The 16585-nt window shown below is 44.2% G+C and overlaps 1 protein-coding gene across 1 annotated transcript; it reads left to right on the top strand.

The window, feature by feature from the left end:
* Nucleotides 1-122: 122 nt before the first annotated feature.
* Nucleotides 123-15989, top strand: pole (polymerase (DNA directed), epsilon). The gene is made up of 49 exons (XM_034596496.1): nucleotides 123-400; nucleotides 508-637; nucleotides 733-813; nucleotides 927-971; nucleotides 1053-1145; nucleotides 1469-1623; nucleotides 1709-1853; nucleotides 1943-2023; nucleotides 2128-2235; nucleotides 2334-2444; nucleotides 2583-2668; nucleotides 2771-2890; nucleotides 3108-3240; nucleotides 3318-3431; nucleotides 3543-3755; nucleotides 3838-3945; nucleotides 4075-4203; nucleotides 4285-4387; nucleotides 4474-4620; nucleotides 4755-4900; nucleotides 5317-5465; nucleotides 5586-5678; nucleotides 5945-6247; nucleotides 6489-6684; nucleotides 6873-7087; nucleotides 7945-8047; nucleotides 8145-8225; nucleotides 8316-8438; nucleotides 8869-9078; nucleotides 9273-9485; nucleotides 9604-9747; nucleotides 9831-9971; nucleotides 10123-10276; nucleotides 10595-10701; nucleotides 10809-10985; nucleotides 11091-11314; nucleotides 11437-11657; nucleotides 11772-11976; nucleotides 12118-12291; nucleotides 12804-12929; nucleotides 13552-13684; nucleotides 13786-13984; nucleotides 14076-14207; nucleotides 14387-14580; nucleotides 14742-14942; nucleotides 15032-15157; nucleotides 15465-15554; nucleotides 15646-15783; nucleotides 15822-15989. Exons 1-48 carry the CDS (start codon nucleotides 330-332, stop codon nucleotides 15766-15768), a joined length of 6876 nt encoding a protein of 2291 aa, XP_034452387.1. The 5' UTR covers nucleotides 123-329; the 3' UTR covers nucleotides 15769-15783; nucleotides 15822-15989.
* The last annotated feature ends 596 nt before the right edge of the window (nucleotides 15990-16585 follow it).

Here is a 16585-nt window from a genome sequence, read left to right as displayed (position 1 = left end):
AAATAATAATAATAATAATAATAATAATAATAATAATAATAATAATACGGAAGTCTAAATGATAATAAAAAAATGCAGGAGCGCTGCAGGATTTTTAAGTTGGAGTGAGTCTCTTGTTCATCAAACGATCTTTGTGGTTCCTCCTCTCGGCGCTGCGCTCGCGGGAACTGCAGGAACGCGCCAAAATAAGAAAACAAGCAGTGTCAGTGACAGAGACGGAAGATAAACAACTTTAACTTGTTTTACTGATGCGGCTCCTTTCTCAGACCAACTGAGCGGGCGTGTGGATATCATCTGACCGCGTGCGCGTCGTCAACTCACGATAGAGGATGGTTTTCTTCAAAAACAGTGGGAGATACAGAGCGGATCGAGGACAAGGCGGAGGAGGAGACCAGGACCAGTAAGTGATTTCCCTTGTTCGGCCATTGCTCCTGCCTCCTGCAGTGAACTGTAGATAACCCTAACTGAGAGGCTGACGGGAGAGAAACCCCCATGTGTTTGAATCAGGGACGATGGATCCTCGGCTCTCAAGCGGCTGGAGCGCAGCCAGTTCACCGACGAGATGGACGCCCGGTTCGACTTCGACAGGATGAAGGAGCCGGGGGAGAAAACCGGCTGGCTGATCAACATGCACCCCGTAGGTTCCCCCCGCCGGTGTGTCTGACATGTTGGAGGTCACCAGGAGAAGAAGTGACACTGAGCATAACACTGTTTTTATTCTCGTACTACCAGGCAGAGATCCTGGATGAAGACAAGAGGATGATCAGTGCTGTGGACTTTTATTTCATTCAGGAGGATGGAAGCAGGTTTAAGGTGGGATGGGATTCACCAGCTTTTATATTTTTTTTAAAATCCAGTTATTATCATGTAAAAATATTCATGACTAATGTGCATTTTCCCTTGTGCTCCTGATTCTCTTCCTGTAGGTGGCTCTACCCTTCAAGCCATATTTCTACATAGCCACAAAAAGGGTAAGTCAGCATCTGTCAGTTTTTACACGTCAGGTATACATGTTTAATAAACTCCTGACTTAAAGACGGCTGTGTCTGCAGAACTGCGAGAGAGAGGTCATCTCATACGTGTCGAAGAAGTTCCAGGGAAAGGTGGCGAAGCTGGAAATTCTCCCGAAGGAGGATCTGGACCTGGTGAGAGTTTCGGCATTAAAGTCCATCAATGTTTTTAATTTAATATTTATGAATATACAGACACGATGACGCATATATATATATATATATATATATATATATATATATATGCGTAAAACCAACATAAAAAAACAGTTGTATTATATGAACTAGAGCCTTTTCAATTTGAAATAGTGAAAAATCTAGCTGACAAACAAACAAATGGACAGAGGTGAAGACTGGACCTCCTTGGGGGAGGTTATGAACATTATTATGAGTTGCGGCCCTAAATTTAAAAGCATTCGGCCTTCAGCGTTGTTTTTGTATTGTCCTGTTCTCCCCAGCCGAACCATTTAGTTGGCCTGAAGAGAAGCTACATCAAGCTGTCGTTCAACAGCCTGGACGACCTCATGAAGGTGAAGCGGGAGATCTCTCCAGCAGTGCGCAAGAACCGAGAGAGGGAGCAGTCCAATGATGCCTACACTTCCATGTTATCCAGGTACCACCAAACCACAGATCACTTCAGCTCCGCTCGCTTATTCCCGCTCACATACTGATCTGTGGACGCCTGTGTTTTTTTTCAGTGCCTTGTCAGGAGGCCATGTGACCTCCACAGATGAAGACGTGAGGTCAAAGAGTATCTCCGACCAGTTGGACAACATCGTGGACATGAGAGAGTACGACGTTCCCTATCACGTGCGAGTGTCCATCGACCTCAAGATCCACGTGGTAAAAGCAGATTTCTGCTGGAAATATACATGCAATACACGATGATGCATGTGTTTGCTGTTCTGATCTTCACTGTCTGTGTTCCTCAGGCTCACTGGTACAATGTGCGATACAGAGGCAGCGCTTACCCACCAGAGATCGTACGGAGAGACGATCTTGTCGAGCGACCAGTACGAGGATTTAGTTATTTATTGGTTATTCAGGACAAAGTTATCTTGAAATCTTCGTCCATGTCAGTGTGTTTTTGTTCAAACTTTGCCTCCTGCTCCTGTAGGATCCTGTTGTTTTGGCTTTCGACATTGAGACGACCAAACTTCCACTGAAGTTTCCAGATGCTGAGTCAGACCAGATTATGATGATCTCCTACATGATAGACGGACAGGTGAGTTTTATTTACATTACACCTTTTTATATTACACATTTTCTGTTAATATTCTCCTGTGTGTGTCAGACTAAGTTCTCTCACCTTTCTTTTTAAAGGGGTTTCTAATAACAAACAGAGAGATCGTCTCTGAGAACATTGAGGATTTCGAGTTCACTCCCAAACCTGAGTATGAAGGGCCGTTCACAGTTTTCAATGAGGATGATGAGGTGCGTAGCTGCATCACGCTCAATATTCTACAGTGGAAATAGATGTAAAAGCACTTGAGAGGTTGTTTATTCTTGTAAATGTGCTGCACTGTTTTTGCATCCGTGAAATAACATGTGGTAAATTGACTTTGGCTGCAGGCGGCTATGATTCAGAGGTGGTTTGATCACGTTCAAGAAACGAAGCCAAACATCTTTGTAACATACAACGGAGACTTCTTCGATTGGTGAGCTGTGGATTGAGTCGTTTCTGTAGAATGTCTACATGTATTACTCATCTACTATGATATTTACCTTCCACCTCCCTGACTCTGTTTACCTTCTTTAAGGCCTTTTATTGAGACTCGGGCCGGCCTCCATGGGCTGAGCATGTACAGGGAGATCGGTTTCCAGAAGGACAATCAGGGGGAGTACAAGTCCAGTCAGGCCATCCACATGGACTGCTTAAGGTTTGCACTCCTCTAACACAGTCACCATGACAACATTGTGGTTTATGTAAACTAGACCATGACCAGTTTATCGGTTAGCAGATAATATCAGTGTTAAAGCAGATTTTTAATTTTTTTGTATCGGTCGTACTCTAATGTAAACACACTCTTAGGGTTTAGGGCTGGATCTAGATTAATACATTTCTAACATCCCTCCCACCCGTTTCTCCTGCGTCAGGTGGGTAAGAAGAGACAGCTACCTTCCAGTGGGAAGTCACAATCTGAAGGCAGCAGCGAAGGCCAAACTGAGCTACGACCCGGTAGAGCTGGATCCGGAGGAGATGTGCCGCATGGCGACAGAGGAGCCACAGGTACACGGATGGACTTAAGTTTTTACAGCTCAGAAAATAACGAGTTTTCATTGACGTTTTCTCTCTCTTTCTGTCAGACTTTGGCCACTTACTCCGTGTCAGATGCTGTGGCCACGTATTACCTGTACATGAAATATGTTCATCCCTTCATCTTCGCTCTGTGCACCATCATCCCCATGGAGCCTGATGAGGTTTGTCTCTTGTGTGTCATGTAAATGACGATTAAACCCCCCCCCCCCACACACACAAGAAATAGCACAAATTTTGACAGTTAATCATTTCCTTTCTTGCATTGTTACCAGGTGCTGCGTAAAGGTTCTGGGACTCTGTGTGAGGCCTTGCTCATGGTGCAGGCCTTTCACGCCAACATCGTCTTCCCCAACAAGCAGGAGCAGGTCTTCAACAAACTGACAGATGACGGCCACGTTATGGACTCTGAGACGTACGTGGGCGGCCACGTGGAGGCGCTGGAGTCCGGAGTGTTTCGCAGTGACATCCCCTGCCGTTTCAAAATGGTCAGTCAGTTGATCACAGTTCTACTTGATGCTGACTCCTTACTTTCCTTTTTTTTAATGTGATGGTTTTGTTTGTTGACAGAACCCGGCTGCATTCGACTTCCTGCTTCAAAGAGTCGAGAGAACGATGCGTCACGCCATGGAGGAAGAGGAGCAAATCCCTCTGGAGCAAATCACAAACTTTAATGAGGTGTGATTTGTCATTGTTTCTTTCCTTTTTTTTTTGTTGCGTGTCAGATTTCTCTTTTTACTTTCGAAAAGTCGACTATTGTCAGGTTTCTCAGCTTGAAGATTTAAAACGTCACTGATATTTTCCCAGGTCTGCGACGAGATCAAGAAGAAGCTGATTTCACTGAAGGAGGTTCCAAACAGGATCGAATGCCCCCTCATCTACCATCTGGACGTTGGGGCGATGTACCCCAACATCATTCTCACCAACCGTCTGCAGGTAATAAAAAAAGAAATGCGTGAAAGTGGGCAAAGTTACAGAAAAGCCTGAAACTCAATTCTTTATTTTTTGCTTTTGCAGCCATCTGCTGTGGTTGACGAGGCCACGTGTGCTGCCTGTGACTTTAACAAGCCTGGAGCCACCTGTCAGAGGAGCATGGCCTGGCAGTGGAGAGGAGAAATCAGTGGGTTCTGTTTGTTGAAATAGTCGACAAAACCTTTATTAAGCATTATGGCATGTAGTAAAGTGAGCGTCTGCCTCTGTTTGCAGTGCCTGCCAGTCGCAGTGAGTTTCACCGTATCCAGCAGCAACTGGAGTCAGAGAAGTTCCCGTCGCTGTTTCCCAACGGTCCACCTCGCGCTTTCCACAATCTCAACAGAGAGGAGCAAGCCAAGCATGAGAAGAAACGTTTGGCAGGTACTTTGTTTTTTTTTACAGTCTTAGTTTAGTAATTTCACTAAGCCAGTCCGGCTCATTTTGTTTTCAATTTTGATAATAAGTGTTCATATTTACTGCTAAACAAAACATGACATATATGTTCCTTGTGTCAGACTACTGCAAGAGAGCCTATAAGAAGACACATGTCACCAGGCTGGAGCAACGCGTCACCACCATCTGTCAGAGAGAAAACTCCTTCTATGTGGATACTGTGAGAGCTTTCAGAGATCGACGCTACGAATTCAAAGGACTCCACAAGGTACATTTTGGTATCCATATGAATGAAAACTAGAATAGCTCTCAGCAGAGTTCATGTCTCTGCCAAGGCCCAACAGTCCCCATCAAGCTGCACCAGATTTCACGCACACATACATATTAGTTCCCTAAACAGACCTGTTGTTTAGCAATGTTAAAGAAAGCGATTAAGAGCAAAAACAACCTGGATCCACACTCAAATTGTGTGGGGTTTTCCCTGAGCCAAACTGCATCCTTCTACCAAGTATTGTGCTAATCCACCCAGCTGTTATTGTGTAATCTTGCTTTCAAACCAAACAATGAACAAATGGTCAGGGGCGAATGTTTAACATATATAAACACACTCATTTCTAAAGACACATAAGATTGTCTTGTGTTGCTCATTCAAACCTGTGTTATTTTCATGCTGCTTTGTTAAAGGTGTGGAAGAAGAAACTGTCGTCAGCTCAGGACTGTGGAGACGCTGCCGAGGTGAAGCGCTGCAAGAACATGGAGATCCTGTACGAGTCTCTTCAGCTCGCTCACAAGTGTATTCTCAACTCTTTCTACGGCTACGTCATGAGGAAAGGGTGAGAGTCAGTTACTGCACAGTGTTCAGCAGAAGATATATTTTTTGGGTAATATTCCATTGTTGTCTTGTTGTTGCTGTGGACCTGACGTTGTGAGTGTTGTCCTTGTGTTGCCACCAGGGCGCGCTGGTATTCCATGGAGATGGCTGGCATCGTGTGCTTCACTGGAGCCAACATCATCACTCAAGCCCGAGAGCTGATCGAACAAATAGGGTGAGTGTCACATTGATGATGTGATGGTTATTTACAGGAATGATGTTCCTGATCAGGGAGAGTGCTGCAGGGATCCACTGACTTGTCCCATCAGCAGATTCATGTTGATGTCTGTTTGAATCTGGCACCTGGCGTGGTTTTTATTTCTTGTGTGTTTTTTGTTTTCATCAGACATAAATAAACATAACTTTTATTTTTGTTTACATGTTCTCGAGCGAAATCAAAATATACTCATCACGTTTTTCACTTCCACTTCCGTGTCTCAGGAGACCACTCGAGTTGGACACCGATGGTATCTGGTGTGTCCTACCGAACACCTTTCCTGAGAATTTTGTCGTGAAGACGAGTAATGAGAAGAAGCCCAAGGTGACCATCTCCTACCCGGGGGCCATGCTGAACATCATGGTGAAGGAGGGATTCACCAACGACCAGTACCACGAGCTGGTCGACCCCGGGTCCCTCACCTACAACACCCGGGCAGAGAACAGCATCTTCTTTGAGGTGGACGGGCCGTACCTGGCCATGATCCTGCCCGCCTCAAAAGAGGAAGGAAAGAAGCTGAAGAAGAGGTCAGAGGCAGCGGAGTTCTTTTTAATTAGTATTTTTGTTGTTGAATATATCATATAAGTTGTGTGGTCAATGGATTATTTGTACCAAACATTAAGGGAATGGGCTGTCTGCTTAAGATTGTATTACATTACATTACATTTCATTTCGCTGACGCTTTTATCCAAAGCGACTTACAATAAGTGCATTCAACCATGACTGTAGAGCAACCATGATGATCACTGGCCTCTCTCCTTGTTTAAGGTACGCTGTGTTTAATGAGGACGGCTCTCTTGCTGAGCTCAAGGGTTTTGAAGTGAAGAGAAGAGGAGAGCTCCAGCTCATCAAGATTTTTCAATCCTCAGTGTTTGAGGCTTTCCTCAAAGGTACCACTCTGGAGGAGGTCTACGCATCGGTGGCCAAAGTGGCCGACTACTGGCTGGACGTTCTGTACAGCAAGGTGAACATAGCATTGTGATATCAAAAGATATTTCCATCATACTGTCAGCTGTGTTTTGAGTAACTTGGATTAGCTATCCGTGTTTTTAATTTGTAAAATTCAGTATTGTTTGCTGAGAAAGTTCAGTCAAAATGTTGAGTCCAGTTCTTATTATCCTCACACAAATCTTTACTTCCCTGGTTTTCCAGGCTGCCAACATGCCAGATGCGGAGCTGTTTGAACTGGTTTCCGAGAATCGTTCCATGTCCAGGAAGCTGGAGGACTACGGAGAGCAGAAGTCCACGTCGATCAGCACCGCTAAGAGACTCGCTGAGTTCCTGGGAGACCAGATGGTGAAAGACGCTGGTCTGAGCTGTCGCTACGTCATCTCCCGAAAACCAGAGGGTTCACCTGTCACAGAAAGGTGGGCCAACGGCTCTTATAATAAACATTCACACTCAAAGTCATTATTATTATTATTATGATAAAAACAAACATGTTCATCCTTCTGCATCAAAGATGGCAGCCTGAGCAGGAAAACTATGGAAAACAAGTAGGACCTCCTCAGCAGAGGATGCAGCTTTAAACATTTTAGTGAAGCTTTACATTAGGATGATAAGATTAGATAAATTAGATTAGATTAAATATTATTTATCCCAATGTCACAGCAGGAGAATTAAAAACACTATATACATTATGAACATCGACTATATTCAGGCGAAGAATGGAAAAAAATTAATTTATTAAATACTATATATAAAAATAATAGTAACTAGTGTAGAGTTCAGTTAATGAAAAATCACCAGAGGGGTGATACAGACCCTGCACATGCACCGTATAAACCCCAATCTAATGTTTTTATATTGTAATAATGCCATTTCATAATGACTTCATCATGAGGTCTAACCGATCAAAGTTTAATCATATAGTGATTCCCTTGTTATTTGCACACACTCAAACACAGGCGAGAACAGTACCCAGCTTTGAATGAAGCTGGCACACGGGGTAATGAACAAGGAGGTGGCAAAAAAAATCTTGAAAAATCTTGAATTAAATGACAAAGCATAACAGACAGTGCAAGTTGTCCAATGAATACACAACATGCCCCCAAACTGACTTTGTTTTGTAAGTCGAACTGTCCCATCATGAACCATCTTCTGTTGTTATCACCACTAAATAACATTGTCTGAGAATGTTTGTGGAGAACAGGCACTTTATGACTTTTGCAGACGTAAAAGCTTTTAGTCTCACATTTGTGTGATTGGGGTTTGTCTCCATTAGAGCCATTCCTCTTGCCATCTTCCAGGCAGAGCCCAGTGTGAAGAAACATTTCCTCCGTAAGTGGTTGAAGATGTCCAGCCTGCACGACTTGGACATCCGCTCTGTGAGTTTTTTTTTTAAATGCATGTTTTACAAGCCTCTGTCTGAATCTTCCTCTGTTCTCCCACTGACATGAACATTTCTCTTGTGGGCCATCCCAGATCCTGGATTGGAGTTATTACATAGAAAGGTTGGGTAGTGCCATTCAGAAAATCATCACCATCCCTGCAGCTCTGCAACAGGTAAAAAAACAAAAAAACATGCCTTCAATTTATTTGAGTAAATCAAAAATGATGTGCAGATTGATTTTATTTGTTAAATGTCATCATCAGGTGAAGAACCCAGTGCCCAGAGTGAGACATCCCGACTGGCTTCACAAGAAACTCCTGGAGAAAAACGACATTTACAAGCAAAAGAAAATCAGTGAACTGTTCACCAGTGAGGGCAAGAGACAGGTGGGTTCACCTCACAGCAAAATGTTAGGGATTCACTGCTTTGTTTTTTTAGATAAATGTTTGAAATACCTACGTCTGAGTTAAGCTGATCTAACTCACTCCGATGAGCCATTATTCATTTAATTATCAGGGATTTCCACAAGGATATGACGTAACAAGCCAGTGGGAAAAAAGTAGGCAGCCAGCTAGCGGGGTCCGGGGGGGGCATTCCCCTCGTGTTGTTTCATTCTCTTACATGCAGAGCAATAACTCAGTCTGGTGGCAGTTTAATGAACGTGCTTATTAAACTCCCACACAGTCAAACATTGCCAAGAGTACAAATCAAATGTAGAATGACAATTAAAGTCATAATAAAGTAAACTTCAATGAGTTGAAAGCACTAATTTATATTTGATTATAATTAGCTGAATGTTCCTCGTCCCTCTCTCAGGTGGCCCACCAGCCTCTTGAAGCAGGCCAAGCTGCGGACATAGAGGACTTCGGGCGGCCAGCCAGACCCCTGCAGCCGGCCATCCTCATCAGCACCAAGCGGAAGCGAGCTTCCCAGGGAGAGGAAAGCCAGGTGGAGTCTCAGGTCCTGGAGCTCACCCAGTCCTGGCGAGAGATCCTGGGACCACCCCCACCCATGGGAGAGGCACAGGTAGGAAGCAAGAACCACTAAGTCCTGCCTTTTGTGTCCGTGTTCAGATACCTACTTCTTTCAGGCCATTTCTAATGCTTTCTGAATTCATTTGAAATTACAGGTACTTTTAGACAACTTTGTTCCATCATTCCCTGAAAGAGGTCACATTTACCTTGGCTCTTTTTTTTTTTAACGAATGCTCCTGTGCACAGGAGGAGCTTTTGGTGTGGCTGCGCTACCACAAGAAGAAGTGGGAGCTGCAGCTGAGGCAGAGGAAGGAGAGAAAGAAGAGGAGGAGGATGCTGGATGGTGAAGCTCAGCCTGTAGGTGGAGGAGTGATCAGAGACGGCCCCACCACCGGCCTTGGCAGCTTCCTGCGCAGAACAGCCCGCAGCATTCTGGACATGCCCTGGCAGATTGTGCAGGTGGAGTAAATTCACCCTTAGGTCATCACCTTCAATACAATCCATAGAAGATTGTCTAATTGAAATCATACAACACTGAATTATAGTCTAACATGATATCCTGTTACCTACCACACAGATCGCAGAGACGAGTCACCCTGGCCTGTACAAGTTGTGGGCTGTGATTGGCAATGACCTCCACTGCATGAAGCTCAACATCCCCCGTGTCTTCTACGTCAATCAGAAAGTCCCCAAACAAGAGGAGGGAGCCATGTACAAGAAGGCAAGTGGAGTGAAAGACGCTGTGAAATATGTTTGTTTGAATCTTTTTGCTGTGTAAGTTCTGACATGAACTCGTGGTTTCAGGTGAACCGCATGCTGCCTCGCTCCAACATTGTGTACTACCTCTATGAGTACTGTGTACCAGAGGACATGTACCAGGAGCACATCAACCAGATCAACGCAGACCTGTCGGCACCAGACATCGAAGGAGTCTACGAGACACAGGTAAACACGCACAGTTATACACCTCCAGTTTTCTCATAAGCTGTAATAACATATTCGACTCTACATCATTGATTTACAGTTGGTTCTATTTTTCCACGTGTCTTTTATAAACAGATTAAACAGTGTGATCGCCGTCTTTTCTCTCTCTCAGGTCCCCTTGCTGTTTCGGGCTCTGGTGCAGCTTGGATGTGTGTGTATGGTCAATAAACACATAGTGAGGGATCTGGCCGGCAGGGAGGCGGACACTTTTGATCTGGAGCATCTGGAGATGAGGTCTCTGGCCCAGTTCAGCTACCTGGAGCCAGGTAAGACCCATCTCACACACTGGTCATCTGGAATTGATGTCATAATGGATCCTGCAGGGTTTATTGTTTTGTTGCCATTTTTCTTTCTCACTAACATAATTCTTGTCATGGTTACATTTATACCTATTTATCTATGTTGTAGCTAAACACATGGTGGGCAGGGGATTCTTCTGAGGTGGTGGTCTTGGGATACCACAGCTTGTTTGGAGCTTATTAAAACGAAACTTCTTTGATTTGAAGGTGTTTATTATGTAGATTTTAACAATAAACTGGCTTTTACAAGTTTACATGACTGTGTTATGTTTTCTTTCTTTTCAGGGAGTGTTCGCCATATGTACTTCTATCATCACAGCCAGGGACACAAGGCTCTGTTTGGACTTTTCATCCCCTCTCAGCGCAAAGCCAGCATCTTCATCTTGGACACAGTAAGAATAATACAAACCTTTACTGTCTCCGTAATGGAGATGCATTTCCCTCTAGCTATAGAGAGTTACACTCAATTGCATCAATTTTCTTTTTTTTTTCGTTTTAGGTGCGAAGCAACCAGATGCCAAACCTGAATAACCTTTACACTGCAGAACGCACCGCCCTCCTGGAGAAGACGACAGAGGATCTCCTGCCTCCAGAGAAACACAACTTCGAGGTTCGAGCTGAAAGCGACCCAAAGGCCATTTACCGCGCACTGCAGCGCATTCTGCTCAACTACAAGGTGAAATACACTCTTCATGTTTCACACTTTATATACATGAATATCACTAGTTATGTGCATGTGGCTTCACTGATTATCTCCTGCTTCGTCTGTCGCTGTTTACAGGAGGAACGTCGTGGGCCCACCCTCATCGCTGTGCAGTCAAACTGGGAGCTGCGTCGATTGTCAGCGGGGATGCCGGTGCTTGAGGAGTTTCCTGTCGTTCCAGTGCATGTGCTCGACGAGATCAGTTATAACGTGCTGGATTGGCAACGGCACGGTGCCCGGCGCATGATCCGTCACTACCTCAACCTGGACAGCTGCCTGTCGCAAGCTTTCGACATGGCCAGGTACAAACTGCACACTGTAGACTCTGTGACTCCCCTTTATTTGTTGTTTTAGTCAACAGCTTTTGTCACAGGTTTGTCTAAAATACTCTCTTTGAAACTCACATAATATCTCTTGCTTTCAGGTATTACCACTTGCCTGTGGGGAACTTGCCTCAGGATGTGTCCATCTTCGGTTCAGACTTGTTCCTGGCGAGACATCTTCGGAAACACAACCACCTGCTGTGGCTGTCACCTACAGCCAGACCTGACCTCGGGGGAAAGGAGGCTGATGACAGCCGTCTGGTCATGGAAAGCGACGACAGAGGTTCTGTGGAGATCAACTCTCAAGGATGCTATTCCACCGGTACATAAACACCAGGAGCATGCACATGCACAGGAAAAAGAAAAAGTATAAAGCAAAGAAAATCAAAACACAAAAACCTTTCCCTGCATTTATGTATTATCCTACTTTTTCTAGTTTGTGTGGAGATGGACCTGCAGAGCCTGGCAGTGAACACCCTCCTCCAGTCGCAGCATGTCAACGACATGGAGGGTGGAGCCAGTCTGGGCGTCAGTTTCGATGTGATCCAGCAGGCCTCGCTGGAGGACATGATGTCAGGAAATCAGGGGGCAAGCGCTCACGCTAGCTATGATGAGACTGCTCTCTGCTCCAACACCTTCAGGTGTGTCAATGTGAATCACCATTTAAACCTACATATAAACAGCATAGTCTCACTGCATGTGGATTTGTTCCTCATTGAGAAAGGAAGCAGGTCGTGTTTAGTGTTTTGCTCATCCCACTGTTTCCTCTGTCGTATGAGCAGGATCTTGAAGAGCATGGTGGTGGGATGGGTCAGGGAGATCACTCAGTACCACAACGTATACGCCGACAACCAGGTGATGCACTTCTACCGCTGGCTGCACTCCCCGAGTTCTCTGCTCTATGACCCTGCTCTGCATCGCACCCTGCACAACATGATGAAGAAGGTGTTTCTACAGTGAGTGACACCGCCACATCTTCCTCTACATATCTATATAACCAGCTGACTTTGAGTCAATCTTTATTTTTGAAAAACCATAGTTAAGTTTCCCACTTGGTTATAAGACTAACTGGAGTTTAGTTGGCTTCTGTGGGTTATTGGACTTTTTTCACCACTAGAGGCAGTGCTGATATTTGTTGGACGAGTAACATGCTCGGGTTTGTTGGAAATACGTGAAATATTTAATATGAGTAATACATCTTTCTGTGCTCAGTGTATCTGGAAGCTGTTGATGTGAAATTTAATTTTTTTTATTTATTATTTAATTAGTATGTTGGGGCTCTGAGGGTAAAAAATTGAGGCCGAGTTATTTGAGTTTTTTGATTTGCATGGCTCAAAACATCAGCTCTGCCAGGTCAGCTCTGTCTGGTTTGCTCTCGTCTTTTTTCCGTCTCTTGTTAATCCCAACCTTCTCTTAAATGCTGCAGTGTCCTGTTCTTCCATAAATCATTGTCTCGTTCTGCTCTCAGGTTGGTTGCAGAGTTTAAACGTCTTGGCTCAACTGTGGTGTACGGAAACTTCAACAGGATCATCCTGTGTACTAAAAAACGGAGGACAGATGATGCAATCGGCTACGTGGGGTATATCACTAACAGGTCAGATATTTCTCTTCTGCAGTTACGGCTCTATAAATCCAGCATCTTGCATTGTAAAGTGATATTATCACTTAATCTCTGCATATATCCATTCCCCAACCCCTACATTACTACCAGGGAACTATGTTGTTAAATACATACATACCTGCATTCAATGTTTAAAAGACTATACATTAAACAGGCTGCTCAGTAAGAAACTGAGCCAATTAAAAGGGTTTGTATTCAGTTGCCTGGAGCCAGAACACATTAATCAGAAAAAGCACAATAACCATTTAGACCACTGAATGTTTTCTCCATATGGTGTTGTGGTCTCCATCACGGTGAGTGTACTATAAAGTTGATTTTAAAAGCGAGTTGCCCATTATACTAATGGGACCAATACATAATGGGGAAGTGAAAAAAAAGTACTTTAATGTGAAATGACAAAAATCTGGGACCTAGGACGACCTCCAAATGTTTTCCTGATGTTCAAAGCAGCATCACAGCAGTATCATTGACATTTAACAGTTCGGTTGTTGCTCAATATTACTTACTGAACATTTTCTTTAATTTTCTTTTCTTTCTTCCCCTAAATATCGTTAATATCAGGGTGTTTGACACTTCACCTCTTCTCCTCTTCCAGCATCCACTCCAGAGAAATCTTCCACTCTTTGTCCTTGTCCTTCTCCCGCTGCTGGGAGTTCCTGATGTGGATGGACCCGGCCAACTATGGCGGCGTGAAGGGGAAACTGCCCTCCAACCTCTTGCCTGGAGAGGTACGTCAAACTGAAACGTCTCCAGAACAGTTCATTTGATTTAATTAATGTTATCTGAGCTGAATACAGAGGTCCTTCCCCCTCCGTTGTTTGTTCTTTAGGAAGGAGCCAAACAGAAGAAAAATAAACGAGGGGAGGGTGAAGAGGACGGCAGCGAGGATGAAGATGAGGAGGAAGCAGAAGTTGAGGAAGATGAAGAGACGGATGAGGTGGAGGAGCTGATCGAGAGCAACTGGAACATCATGCAGTACCTGCCTCAAACTGCCTCCTGTCAGAAATACTTCCTCATGATCGTCTCAGGTAAAAAAATAAAAAAAAATCTGCACACAACAGACATTTGTTCTTTGCTTTTTCTCTCTACTAACGAACACACACATCTGTTCCACCCCAGCCTACATTGCAGCTGTGTACCACAGTATGAAAGAGGAGCTGAGACGTAATGCTCCTGGAGCAACGCCAGTTAAGAGACGTGGAGGCAGCCAGGCTTCCCAACAGGCAGTGGGAGACCTGAGTGCTCTTCCTGGTAAGAAGCTGTTTGAGAAGCTGCTTCGGTTACTAAACACTTAGCTTGTCTTTAAAGGACTCCACATTACACTCATTAGTTACCATGGAATAGTTTCTGTTACACTTCAACCCTTAATGGGAGCTTTCAATCACGTTCAGGCTGATTTCCTCACCGATGTGGTGATTTTTCTCCTGCAGGAATGATCTCCTTCTCCCAGGAATACGTGTCCAGTGAGCTGACACAGAACTTCTTCACCATCACTCAAAAGATCCAGAAGAAAGTGATGGGCACCAGGAGTGTGACGCAGCCCTCAGAGCTGTTCCCTGTCCTGCCTGGATCCCACCTGCCACTCAAAAACCCAGCACTGGAGTTCATCAAATATGTCTGCCAGGTATGCGCCTCGATATTTGTTTATTTGGTAAATGCCAAAAGCTGAACAGAACATCTTGCTAAGCTGTTTTCTTATGTTTCATGTTGTCATAATTATTTCCTTTGCAACACTGAACGGTGTTGGTGGATTTGTAATTGATGGAACATCTTTTCTCCCTGCAGGTCCTCTCACTGGACGCCAACATAGCGAACCAGGTGAACAAGCTGAAGAGAGACCTCCTGCGTCTTGTGGACGTCGGCGAGTTTTCAGACGACGCTCAGTTCCGTGATCCCTGCAACTCCTACATCCTACCAGAGGTCATCTGCCACCAGTGCAATTTCTGTCGTGACCTCGACCTCTGCAAGGACCCATCTGTGGCGCAGGTGAGAGCTTAGACAAAAGAAAAATAATAACACCAATGTTCATGAATTTGCTTCATGAAATTGTATTAAAATTGTAAAAATCTCCTCAGGACGGGTCTGTCTTGCCTCAGTGGTTCTGCTCCAACTGCCAGGCCCAGTACGAGACCGAGTCTGTAGAGATGGCTCTGGTAGAAGCTCTGCAGAAGAAGCTGATGAGCTACACCCTGCAGGACCTGGTGAGTTACAAATGCTGATTTTAATACACATTCGATGAAACTATCTCGTCCTAATAGTTAATGCATGTACCATAAACCATATATATCCCCTCCCTCCCTGTTTCCTTACCCGTGTCTAGATAATTTACCTTTAAAGAAGCAACAGTCTTAAACATAGCAGTATATCTCCTCTGTGAGGCCATTAGTGTCCCCAAAAAAAACGAGAAGAAGAAGAATTTCCATCGTGTGAAACTGTTGTTCAAACATGTGTGTTCACAATGTCCACACAGTTTTCTCCTGAAGCCAAAAACCTCCTGTGTGATTTCAGGTGTGTAACAAATGTAAAGGCGTGAAGGACGCAAACATGCCGCTCTACTGCAGATGTGCCGGAGACTTTGACCTCACTTTCTCAATCAAGGTTTCTGCTCCCTCATACATCACATCGTTCTTTTTAGTGATGAAAGCATGCGTCTTACAGCTGTTTCTGTTTCCTCTCTTCCATTTTAAAGAGCTTCTCCGAGCAGATCACGGTGTTTCAGAACATAGCGTCCCACTACAACATGAGCTTCCTGGAGGAGACCATTGACTGGCTGCTCCTGATGAATCCACAGGTCCGACAGAGCTCTCGCTGAACGGGACCCCGTCTCGCTCAGCTTTTCAGTGTGGAAAACACTCGGAGACGAAATCTTTGCCTGATGATGAACTTGACGTCTGTTTCAATTCTGTTTGATTATGGTGGTTGGAAGATAAATATATGGACTGTAAATATGTTTGAACTCCTGATTATGTCATAGAATATTTAATGAAATGTGTTGATTTCTGCTTTTGATTGTTAATAAATGTTTTCCAAGTATTTTGATCTGTTTGTGTTTAGTGCTCAGTAATTTGAGACAGGGCTGTAGCTTCGACTGCTGTTCTGCCACAATGGGGAAAAAACCCTAAATCTCCTGATTGCCCTTCTCTCTGGGGACCTTCATCGATCAGCACGATCACTAATTGACTGAGCTTCCTCCTCACGAGGCTGATCCTGTATCTGTCTGTGGCTTCTGCACAGCCAGTAGCCTGAGTCACCCCCACGCTCAGTGGTGGGAAGTAAAAAAGTACATTTACTTTATGTACTTAGGTACCTTTTTCATGTATCTGTAATTTACTGAAGTAGATTTATTTTCAGGTACTTTTCACTTTTACTCCACAGATCAGCAAATATCTGTACATTTTTACATTTCATTGCATCACATTTTTATTTATTTGTTTAGTTTTTTTAAATAATCAATTAATTGGAGTGGAATTGCTCCATTGAACCTATCCGAGGAGGGCAGATAACATTAGACTCCACCTCCTGCAGCAGCAGCATCACTGGTGAAGAAAAACACTCGACTATAAATCTATATGACAATGCAAATGTTTTCAGTATCATCATCTGCAGCTTTCTTTGTTAATATGTGAGTC

The sequence above is a fragment of the Hippoglossus hippoglossus genome, chromosome 9 (assembly GCF_009819705.1).
Source record: "Hippoglossus hippoglossus isolate fHipHip1 chromosome 9, fHipHip1.pri, whole genome shotgun sequence".
In the NCBI taxonomy this organism is placed as follows: Eukaryota; Metazoa; Chordata; class Actinopteri; order Pleuronectiformes; family Pleuronectidae; genus Hippoglossus; species Hippoglossus hippoglossus.
Note: the sequence above shows the minus strand (reverse complement) of the source record. Positions and strands in the feature narration are given on the sequence as shown.